Raw genomic sequence first — 11791 nt, forward strand, 5'->3', positions numbered from 1 at the left:
AATTTCACTTGCATACAAAACAAAACAAAACCTTTTATTTAAACACCAATAAATAGAGAGGTCTGAAAGAGTGCAAAAAATAAAAAAATAAAGTGCACTGTAACTAAAGTGTCTTTTTTAAAAAATTTTTTATAAAAGCTTCAATGAGGTAAACAGATTATGTGACTGAGTTTGGCTTAGTGGTTAAAGGCTCTGGGTTACTGACCAGGAGTTCAAGCTCCAGCACTGCTAAGTTACCACTGTTGGGCCCTTAGGCAAGGCCCTTAACCCTCAACTGCTCAGTTGTATAAATGAGATAAATGTAAGTCGCGCTGGATAAATGCCACAAATGTAATAAATGTAAAATGGCTGTTATGGCGGTCCTGCGGCGGTCTCTGTTCTTGAGACTTTGACCGTCTTTTTTTTTGTAATTTTTTAAATACAGTTTAGCTGCCTCTTTAAGGTGGCAGTAGAAAGGGCTATTGAGAACAACCATACATCCATGCACCATGCATGTTCTACAAAGGGTCATGGTGAGCCTGGAGAACTTTGGGAACAAGGTGGGGGACACCCTGGATGGGGTGCCAACCCATCGCATGGCACAATCTCACACACACACACACACACACACACACACACACACACACACACACACACACACACTACAGACAATTTGGAAATGCCAATCAACCTACAACGTACGTCTTTGGACTGAGGGGGAAACCCAAGAAGCACGGGGAGAACATGCAAACTCTGTGCACACCAGGTGGAGGCAGGATTTGAACCCCCAACCCTGGAGGTGCGGGGTAAACGTGCTAACCACTAAGCCACCGTGTCCCCCCCCCAAACAATGCACCAATGACACAATTTAATATTTTGCAATGACACATTTAATGAACATTGAATTTTTCCAACTGTTCAGATATGAAATTACAACTCAAATATTTATATAAGTATTTAGTCTCCCACACAGTAAACAGGATGAGACACATTTTTAAATATGGGGGAAATTCTTAGATTAACTGCATCTCATTTCTACACAATAGAAGTATATGGAAAAGAGTTTTCCATGCAATATAACTGCAGATTTCAAATCCCTATTATTACTATGACTGTATGCTTTTGGGATACATTGTTAACATGTTGGTAATGTCATAAGTACTTTTAGCATTTGATCAATAAGGGCTTTTCATTGCAATTTAATTACAATTGAAATAGATCATCATAGAATTCCTTAACAAGAACTGCCAAAAATCTCTGCTTGGTTTGGAATTCGAATCCTTCATGACATTTTCAGTGCTGAACAGTTTGTTTTATTTTATTTTATTTACAACCAGAAAAGCTACACTTTTTACAGTCTCTCTGTCTACACCCATAGACTATAACCTTTATGTACATGCATAGTTAGTTCCTTTTTCGTTCTCATGAGCCACATGAAACAATGCAAACTTTCAACCCTTTATCCGGATTCTCTCATAGACAAGCCACTTGCTGCAATTCTTTTGAAAAGGCAAAAATGTTAAGAGCTCAATTAAAAACCTTAACACTACGTAGTATCTACATTTTATTATTTCTATTTCTATTATTTCATAATTTCTCTGTGCAACCCTCAGACTTAAAAACTCTATTCAAAACTTCAACAAATTCAGTGAAGAAGGAAGGCGAAAGGCACGGTCAGTACAACAACAACAACAACAACAAAAAACTGTATGTACAGCAGTTTCATCAAAACTGCATTAAAAACACTCTCACAAAGTTACTGCTGGTGAAGTTTTGGACACAACAGAAAAATCACAACGATACATAATTACGCGTCATCGACTTAAGAAAATCAGGAAATAAAACATGTCGTGCTATTTACCTGCATGTAGATCAGAAAAACAAAACAATGAAAATGCAGACTCGAAATCCTTACCTCATAGACGATGGCTCTGCTTATTGCTCTAGAACGAATGAATGAATGAATAAAGCCAAATTGTGATCATTTTGCTTGTGTTTCAATAAGGAACCTCCACTTTTCTCTCTCTTTCTTGAAGTTAATAATAAAAACAAAAACAAACCAAAAAAAAAAAAAAAAAAAACACTCCAGAGTCATGTTACCGAGAAACCGTCCTGAAGACTTTTCACTGACACTGGAGACTCCTTCCCAAATAAAAGCTAAACAAACATCTAAAAAAAAAACAAAAAAAAACAAAAAAAAACCCCAATACACTCAATAAACATAAAACTATACAAGTCCCTGTGTAAGCTGTTAGTATAGAAATGATAAAGTCCTAGAACAAGTGCATTCACGTAAACCAGCGTTCTGAAGTACAACAGGAATTACTGTCAGAGCTGCTGTTATGGAAAGTTAATCAACACCTACAGACCAATGAGAATGGGGAATTTAACAGGACTATTTAGTTTTGGTACAGTGAGACATTGTTGCTGGAGAAAATCTGATCGTTGTATTGATTAGTACATTTTGTTTGTGTGAAATAAATCAGTGTTGAATATAATGCTATAGAAACTGCTGATTAGAGCAGGTTTATAAATGACTTTTTGGCTGAAACTTTGCTAGCAAAACCTAAATATCGTGCGACCTGATTGTGCCTATAAGTACTGTGATATGAGATCATATTTACCGCATTACCCACCCCTAAAGTACACACCAGTACATACTCACAGCATGGCTTTAGAAAACGAGGCGACATCCCAACAACAAGTACTGAGACAGTGAGATTCTAAAAACCAGCCTCAACCGTCCTCGCTCGAGTGGTCCGAATCATCCCAGTACACTTCCTCCCATGATGCTTTGGCTCGGTCTGCATTGGTGCGAGCCTGCGGGAGTGCGTTTCTAGGCATCAAGGCCATGCAGGCAGACAGGCCCGACACTCGGCTATCTAGAGCAACGCCAGTCTCCCAGCGGTCATGCTCAGGATCGTATATGTGCACATACTTCATGCGGCTGCCTTTGTCATGTGACCTCCCACCCAGCACGTAGATCCGCCCGTCTAACACGGCCACGCCTGGCTCGCCATGCCCTTCCGGGAGAGGACACACCACAGACCAGGAATCTTCAGCCGGGTTATAGCAAGCCACCTGCAGGAATGTGAAAAGTATTACCATCTTGTTCAGAGAGCACAATAAAATGTCTTTTGTTAGGGGGCTCATTTCCATATTTCAGCTTTCTGCCATATTGTGACTAGATTTGATCGAATCGATTTTATCAAGCGTACTTTCCGATGTCAGTAGAAAGATTTTGAACATCTGGAATTTCTTATGTCTTATTATAGTTTAACCACTTTTATTGCCACAGAATTTAATTGCTCGCTCTCAGATCCTGATTTTCTTCATTCATTGTTATTACATTGAAAGTCATAACCGCACATGTAAGTCCGAAAGTCAGGGAAAAAAAAAATACAGAAAAAAAAATATATGACCGGCCAACAATGAGAACGTACAGTTCAAGTCTTACTGGACTGAATAAGTATGGTTTTATTTTATTTTGTCAGACGACGTAAATGCAAAACCGACGTGTTTTCTTTGGCGTGGATGTGAGCACATTTGTGTCTGTCATCACCGATGGGGCTCTGTTTATGATGGGACAACACTAGGCTAGCTTCCGTTAACCCAGCACTCACGCCATTTCACCGTACCGTTCCCAAAGCAATGCTGAGCACTAAACCGTGTGGGAGAGTGAGAGATGTTGTATGAGAGACACCAGACCCAACAACAAAGACGAGCTGAAGGCCGCTATCAAAGCAACCTGGGCTTCCAGAACACCTCAGCAGTGCCACAGGCTGATTGCCTCCATGCCACGCCGCATTGATGCGGAAATCCATGCAAAAGGATTAAAGCCTCGACTGAGTATTGAGTGCATAAATTAACATACGTTTCAGAAGGTCGACATTTCTGTATTATAAATTCTTTACTCTTATATTTTGAGATACTGGATTTTTGATTTCCATGAGCCGTAATCATCAAGATTAAAACAACAAAAAGGCTTGAAATATTTCACTTTATGTGTAATGAATCTAGAATACATTCATTAAATTACGGAAAAAAATGAACTTTTCCACCATATTAAATTTTTTTGAGATGCACCTGTAATGTGCCTGTTAATGTATACTAGCCTTCAGAACGTCCCGTCTGTAGCCGCAGCCGTCATTGCTTCCACCGATGACGTAAGCACGCCCTCCGTACACCGCCATCCCGTGCCAAGCTCGCTCCACAGGGCCCTCAGCGCACGCACTCCACGCGTTGGCACGAGGGTCGTAGCAGTAGGTCTCCTTCAAGTAGTCCATCCCTCGCCGGCCACACGTGACGTAGATCTTCCCATCAATCACTGCTCCAGCATGGGCGTACACCTAGAGGAAACGAGTGACATCCACAATCCGTAAACTACATCATTGAGTATTAAAGTAAATCTTTCATTAGGTCACACGAGTTTACAAAGACGTGCCTGCAGTGGCATGATACACAGATAGCAGGCGTCACACACGTGTAGTTGCAACAAATTCATGGTTACCTCATGTTTGAGTGGAGTCACATAGTCCCAGGTGTTCGTTTGGGGATTGTAGCGCTCCACACAGTCCAGCTCGATGCTGTAGTCACGACCTCCGATGGCGTAGATGTAGCCGTCCACGACACACACACAGTGATCAGCATGCTGGTGCTGAAGAGGTGCAATATCACACCAGGTGTTGTGTCGAGGATCATATCTGGTAAAGTAAGCCACCCTCAGGATGTCACAAACACTTAAACAGCAGACAGTGAAGACTATTCAGCCACAATGTGCCATTATGAACGTGTTTTATAGACTCGTCCGAACACACACCCTGCTTTTACATTACTGCAATAACACTGACATATTAGAGTAGTCTGGCTGAACCTTGACCTTAAGCCTTGTCAAGAAGAGGTCATAATGATTTCATTATAAACTTTTATGAATGCATAAATTGTTCTAAACTGCTGTTGTTACTTGCTCACCTCCAGCACCGTGACTCAGCTCTGAACCCGCTTGTGTTGTTGTCTCCGCCCACCAAGAAAACAAAGTTATTCAGCAGAGCGATGCCCATGTTGGACATGCGGGGTGCGCCGTCCGCCCTGAGGTTGCGCCACTCCCCCCAGGACGGGTGGAACACCTGGAAGCGTTTGTCATTGTCGGCCAGCACGCCGGACGAGAACATGCCTCCGAACCCCAGAATGCAGTGGCAGTTGGAGCGTAACTGGCTCATCGGGCTCTGCATGACTGGCTGCCAAAGTGTGTTGTTGTGGTAGCGCAGGGCAAAGGAGACGATGTTACGCAGCTCGCATGGCTCCAGGCGGGTATAGAGGCGCTGCAGGGCGGCTTGCTCCATGAGACAGAAACGCACAGCTTCCATCAAGTGCATGGGCTCCTAAACACAAATAAAAAATAAAAAAAGTTTTATTTGTCTTTCATGTTGCCTATACAACACTTCTAAAATATAAATTAACTATCATGTAATAACAGCACAGCTCAGGCTGCACAACCACAGACATATACAAGAGGTTTTGTGTTTTCCTTGTTGTTTTTCTTCATCACTATGTTGTTTCTCTACCATCACAATGCCTTAGGAGTACAACTGTGAAACTCTGTACAAAACTGGACTAATCTGCCTACAACATTATGGTATAATACAAACCTTGACCATCTTGCAACCACAGCAGTGGCTAGGACTCACGCTAGGACTCACGCTACTCAGTTAAAAAATAAACATACCACATGACAACACTACATCATTTTCTTTATATTTACTTTGTAATAATTAAATGAGTTAATTAACACGCCAGTTAAAATGCACAGTTCCTTCATCTCGAGGTATAGACCTTTTAATTAAAATGTTATCATGGGGATGGGAGACATACTGACACTGCCATTGATGGCAATTTGGCAAGCAAAATAGTACCGTACCATTCCCACTAGCCAATCACTGACTTGTTGATGTTTACTTCAAGTCTCTTTGCAGTTTACACTGGAGCATGCAGTTCTCTCGTCTGCTTGTTTTAGTCCAGTTGTCAAATAACCAAATTTGGACAAAATATTATATTTGTTAAGGAACATAGAATGAACAGGGCCTTGGTTCTTAATATCTAATGCATTCTGTTCGTTCTTAGTGTGCATGGAGCAGCGTGTCTCACCTGCAGGCACACTTGTTCCTTCTCCACCTGCTCAGGGCTGTAGTAATAGTGCAGTGCTGCCTCGAACACCTCGCTCTCAGAGCTCACCTCCAGCTCATCGCTCAACAGCACTTGCAGCACCTTCTCAGCCGGCAGCTGGCGATATACAGGCGTGCGTGAGAAGGTCTGGATGTTCTTCAAGAGGTATGAGCACACCTTCTCACCGAGCTGCTCCAGCCCGTAGGCGTCGGCCAGCTTCTCCACCTCCAGGACGTTATCGTTGTCCAGCCAGGAGAAGAGGAACTCACAGCAGAAGCCAATCACATCCTGGACCTGAAGGAAAGGAAGTGAAAGAAAGAAACGATTTTTTTATCATTCAGTACTGTAAAACTCTTATTCTGGGTGGAATAAATTCCTTTAGGAACTCAACATTTCTAGCTGATTTGATTTTTTTTTCCTGCGTAGGGTTTACGCTCTTCTTTAGGAGTAGGTGCAGAGACAGACCAGTGCGCTGAAGGCTTTACCTGCAGGAGTGTGGCAGCACACAACACCTCCTGCACCGTATCCAGCTCCAGCTCCAGCTCCGACGTGTAGATGAAGTCTAGCAGTTTGGTCATGGCTGTGTGCGTGACTCCATGAATGGTGACCTCAGTCTGCTGCATCTCCCGCAAACCCCCAGCAAACATGCCTCTGGAAGAGGAGGAAAAATAATATACAAATGCAGTGCAACTTCAGGATCCAAAATGTTATATCCAATTTTATATGCAGTGTTTCGTCCATTTGAATGAAACCCTGGTGTGTTTCCCCCCTGGCCGCAGTTCTATAGGTAGGCGAGAACAGGTGTAAACCAAAACAACTAATCCGCCAGCTAATAACCCGCTGACCTAAAGTAGTCACAGGAAGCAGCAAGGAGGATGCGGTGAGCTTCAACAGGCTTCCCCTCCACCAGCAGCACCACGTCAAACAGTATTCCTCCTTCACGCAGAGCCAGGAGTCCATCCATCAGCCCTTGTGAGTGTTTGCTGCTGCGGTACTTTTGCTTGACACACCTCCCAACCGGTCCTGACCCAGCCGGGGCGGAGTCTATCTCGTCAGTCATCTCTGCACCACCAGACTCAAAATCTCGTGCTGCTGATCACATAGCCTGAGCCTTCCTGTGGTATGCAAGATTATATGTTATTGAAGAGAGGAAGATGATAAAAGCTACACAAAGAGCAGTGTGAAGTGTCATGGTTTGATGAGCTGGGGAGCATTACAAATATTATTACACACACACACACTTTCAGATAAGCAGCTGCATTATTATTATTATTATTATTATTTCATGTTCGTAATGCTCTACTGGTTTTATGTCACATTTCCTCTGAATAACAAACATTCAAAACAGAAATGTTGTAACCCCAAATGTAGAGTCCTGTGTAATTGGTGTGTTCAGGCATTTTGTAGGGAAATGGATGAGTAAACAATAGGGATGCACTGAAATTTTGACCAGCGAAAATTTTTGGCCTAAAGAGAAAAAAGGCTGAAAATATGAGCGAAAATATATGCCGCCCTGCCCCGCCCCGACCCCCAGTTCTCACCGCTCAGATTTCACTCTCAATCTAACCGACGGTTATGGCTGCATTGCAACATTACTAGATGCGTGGTTTAAAGAACATTACTTCACCGCAGAGAAAAAGCAGCATGCATGGGAAATGATACAGGCAGAGATGGAGGTGATGATGAATGCATCTGCTAAAGAATGCGCAGCACAGAGCAAAGTGTACCAGAGAAACGGGTGTGTACAAGCTATGAGGCGCAAACTCCCTCGCTTTCTGACACGTTTGACGAGATTGTACAGGAAAGCGCCCCGATACACAGCAACGCCACAACAAGTGTAGCTATAGCACGCAGGTATTTATCTGCCCTGAGCACCAGCACAGAGAGCGAGAGACTATTCAGTGCAACATCTCATGTTCTTGATGAGAAGAGGAACTTTTGTTCTTGAAGACAAACCTGCCCCTTTTGCTTAAATAGAAAGCAGTCCAATTTGCTATGTGTATAGCAATTACATTAAAATTCTTTTTTTTTTTAAATGCATTTCTCTTGAATTGTTCTTGACTTAAGGCTACATCTGTTGTTTACAGTTTTAGGTTGGTTTTACTTCTATTGCTGCTGTTTTGCACAATAATCTTTAATTAATATGTTTACATAAACAGAACAGAGGGCTAGCTCAACAATTGACTGCTGTTTTGCAGATCATAATAGTTTTCTAGAAGTTTACATTATTTGGACAACTGGATAAAAATAGCTGTTAAATTTGATTGTTACAGAACTGAATGAAGAAGAATATATTTTAATATAGTTTTAGATTTGGTGTGTTCATTTTAATAAAAGTGTGATCATTTTATTGGTTTGTAGTTTTTCAACTCGGATTCATTAAACTCATGAAATAAATTAAAAAGTCGAATATCAATACAATTATACAATTAAAATGGGTTTTTTTTTTTTTAATTCTCGGTTTCATTTTCGGCCAAGTGTGTCCTGAATTTTCAGATTTTTAGTAACAAACCATAGATCAAATTTCAATTCCAGATCATTTTATTACAAAATTGGTTTTTAAAAAATCATTACATCACAGGCTACTATATTATGTGTTGCAATTTGTTTACATACACATCATTTCCCTTTAGAACATTTTAATTTCCTTTTAGAACAATAACAATAAGAGACGACCTTTAGCTATGTGAAACTCACCAGAAATTACTTGCAGTCAAGCACGGGTGAGTCACGGCTGTCAAATTTAGCACTGCTCTGCATAGAAAGTGAAATTGACATTGACACGGTCAGATTTGTCAAAGAAAAGGGAAGGAAGATGAAGCTTTAAATAGCCTAAATGGCATTTGTGTTGCCTATAAACTGGTTCAGTAATGCGTTGTTCTCATTTGAAAGACTTTCCCCTGTTTGACTGTATTCAATGAGTTCGTTCAGTTGCTCGTTTTTCTTAATCAGACTGTCTGATTTGTTTAGATCGGATAACATTACAGGTTGGAGCCATCAATGGATTTTTAAGTTATCTGTTTGTTTGTACTGTATTTTTTTTGTGTGAACTATTTTGACCCTAAATGGAATGGAATGTTTTTGTAAACAATAAACCCATGATACTGACTGTTTGTGTGTACTATGTGTGTGATTTCAAAGATTACGGAACACAATACCCAAGCCTAGCCTACATTGTTTTGGTTTGCCGATCCAGAATATTGAATAGCTACATGTGTGTCTGTTCATGTTTGAGATTGCATTTACTACCACAATTTTTTATTATTATACAACAAGATATTAATAATAATAATAATGATGATAATGAGTCTTTATTGATCGCATATACATTACAGCATGGTGAAATTCTTTTCCTCACATATCCCAGCATGTCAGGAAGCTGGGGTCAGAGCGCAGGGTCAGCCATGATACAGCGCCCCTGGAGCAGAGAGGGTTAAAGGCCTCCCTCAAGGGCCCAACAGTGGCGGCTTGGCAGTGCTGAGGCTTGAACCCCCGACCTTCAGATCAGTAACCTAGAGCCTTAACCGTCAAACCACCATTGCCCCCCTCATATTATTAATAAAGGGGCCCTGAACATTTCTTGCCCCCATCCCCAAAACCTTTGCTCCACCCCTGCTACAATCCAGTTCATTCACGTTCATTACACATTGCAAATTATCAGCTCAAAATGTAGTCAGATCTCTGATCACTGATTGGCTGCATGAATCTACAGTCTGGGCTAAAAAGAAATCAGCCCGAGCCCGAGCCCCACTTCTCACTTCTTCATACCATACTGTGTATTTTTCTTGTGACCATGGGTGGTGCTGTTACACATGTCATCCTTGAGACATTTATTAACAGCAAATAATCTGACATGGATGCAGAAAATGAAACCTTATAGTGATGTATTTTTATCTCTGAAAGCCACAAAATTCCCAGCCCTTCTATCACATTTACACCAGCCACCCTGTTCCAAACAACCTTTATGCCAAGTTTAGTCAAAGTTATCTCTTATACTCGTACACACTGAATGCACAAATGCCCCAAAGTTACATAAAAATGCAACCGTACCTGTTAAGGAAACTCAGCATTTCAAAACAACGCTGCTAGGTTAGTACATTAACTTCCTGTTTATCGCATGTAGCCGTCAGTGCTTCTGCTGCTAAGCTAACTTTTATTTTCAGGCTTCCGCGTGACGTCACGTACAAAAATAAACCTCACTTCCGGTGTGACGGAAAATAAAACATCAAACCACGCCCCTTCTGAAAACAGCATGCTTTAGTCAGAGTTGATTAGTCAGAAGGTCTGAAGAGTGAAACGAAAGAAAGAAAGGCAGAGGCAGACCAAAGGAAAGAAAGACAGACAGAAAGACTTGTCGAAAGAAATAAATAAAGAAAGAAAAACAGAGGCAGACCAAAGGAAAGCAGACAGGAAGAAAGAAAGACAGAAAGACTTATAGAAAGAAAGAAAGAAAGGCAGAGGCAGACCAAAGGAAAGAAAGACAGACAGAAAGACTTATAGAAAGAAAGGAGGAAAGAGAGGCAGACGCAGACCAAAGGAAAGAAAGACAGAAAGACTTACAGAAAGACATAAAGGCTACTCAACAGAAGCTTGAATAAAGACTTATACTTAAAAAAAAAGAGTATTATATAAAATTCATACTCAATGAAACAAGGATGTTCCACACATAATATTTTTAGAATGATAATTATATGTATAATTATATTTTATAATAATACTTATACTGATTGTAAATAAAGTTTATGTATTTATTTATTTATTCATTGGATTAATCATTCATTCATACATTAATCTTCAATGCTTTAATCTGGTCTGGATCTGGAACACTGGGTGTGAAGGTTTAATATACTCTGGAAGGGACATCAGTCCATCACCATGCACCACACCCACATTCACACACTCATTCACACTTAGAGGCAGTTTAGAGTAACCAATTAAGCTGCTAATATATATTTTTGGTGAGGTTGGAGGAAACCAGAGAACCCAGAGGTAACCATGGGCAAGGAGAGAACATTCAACACTTCACATAGACAGTAACCTGAGCTTGGGATCAAAGTGGGGACTCCCGAACGCTACCCACAGCGCCATCATGCTGCCTATACTTAAATATAAATGTAACAAAAAGTTAAACATAAATAAAAGTAATCAAAGAAACACGTAAATGATTATAAGTTCAAATATAAACCCAAACCAGTTCCAGGAAGTGTGCTGCAAATAATCATCAGTCTTTACACTAAAAGTGACTGGGTAGTTGTGAATTTGTATGAATTTCACTGGACAATTTAAATGTAGTTAATAAATAAAATGGCATCAGTGTGTTCTCATTAGTAGCTTGGAGAAAAAGAAAAATAGTTCAGTTATATCAGATGATGAAAGCACTTTGAAGATCACAATCAAAATTCATCCATGCATTCATTCATTCATTCATTCATTCAGGGTTGTTTATCGCATATAGTAGAGCAGGAGAACATGGGGGCATTTGAAATTGAAATATCATGCATATTCACAGATCCTTACAGATAAAGACGTGGAGATCTCCCAAAGCCATTTTATTACATTTAATTGTCATTAAAATGAAAGACAAGTTAGACTTCTTAGATGGTTAAACATTTTGCTGGTTTCCTTGCATGCTCGTGCATTTGACTGCCTA

At 40.7% G+C, this 11791-nt stretch overlaps 1 protein-coding gene across 2 annotated transcripts; it reads right to left on the bottom strand.

Annotated features, from left to right (window-relative positions):
- klhl22 (kelch-like family member 22) lies at positions 1-11246 on the bottom strand. 2 transcript variants are annotated; one of them, XM_053624443.1, is made up of 9 exons: positions 10192-11246; positions 8839-8895; positions 6987-7256; positions 6627-6792; positions 6124-6435; positions 4951-5360; positions 4490-4682; positions 4095-4328; positions 1-3060 (listed from the first exon to the last, which is right to left on the bottom strand). In XM_053624443.1, the coding sequence occupies exons 3-9, from the start codon at positions 7199-7201 to the stop codon at positions 2716-2718; spliced, it is 1875 nt and encodes a 624-aa protein (XP_053480418.1). In that variant the 5' UTR covers positions 7202-7256; positions 8839-8895; positions 10192-11246; the 3' UTR covers positions 1-2715. The 2 variants fall into 2 exon arrangements, with proteins under 2 accessions (XP_053480418.1, XP_053480417.1); XM_053624442.1 differs by lacking the exon at positions 8839-8895.
- Between the last annotated feature and the right edge of the window lie 545 nt (positions 11247-11791).

This window comes from Ictalurus furcatus, chromosome 5, assembly GCF_023375685.1.
Source record: "Ictalurus furcatus strain D&B chromosome 5, Billie_1.0, whole genome shotgun sequence".
Classification (NCBI taxonomy): Eukaryota; Metazoa; Chordata; class Actinopteri; order Siluriformes; family Ictaluridae; genus Ictalurus; species Ictalurus furcatus.

What these genes read in the sequence shown, in the direction of transcription:
- klhl22 (XM_053624442.1), bottom strand. Translation starts at nt 7,201, where the DNA reads ATGACTGACGAGATAGACTCCGCCCCGGCTGGGTCAGGACCGGTTGGG. An exon ending in GTGCTGCCACACTCCTGCAG is followed by an intron (nt 6,436 to 6,626) that starts GTAAAGCCTTCA and finishes CCTTTCCTTCAG; the next exon opens with GTCCAGGATGTGATTGGCTT. An exon ending in AGGAACAAGTGTGCCTGCAG is followed by an intron (nt 5,361 to 6,123) that starts GTGAGACACGCT and finishes ATTTGTGTTTAG; the next exon opens with GAGCCCATGCACTTGATGGA.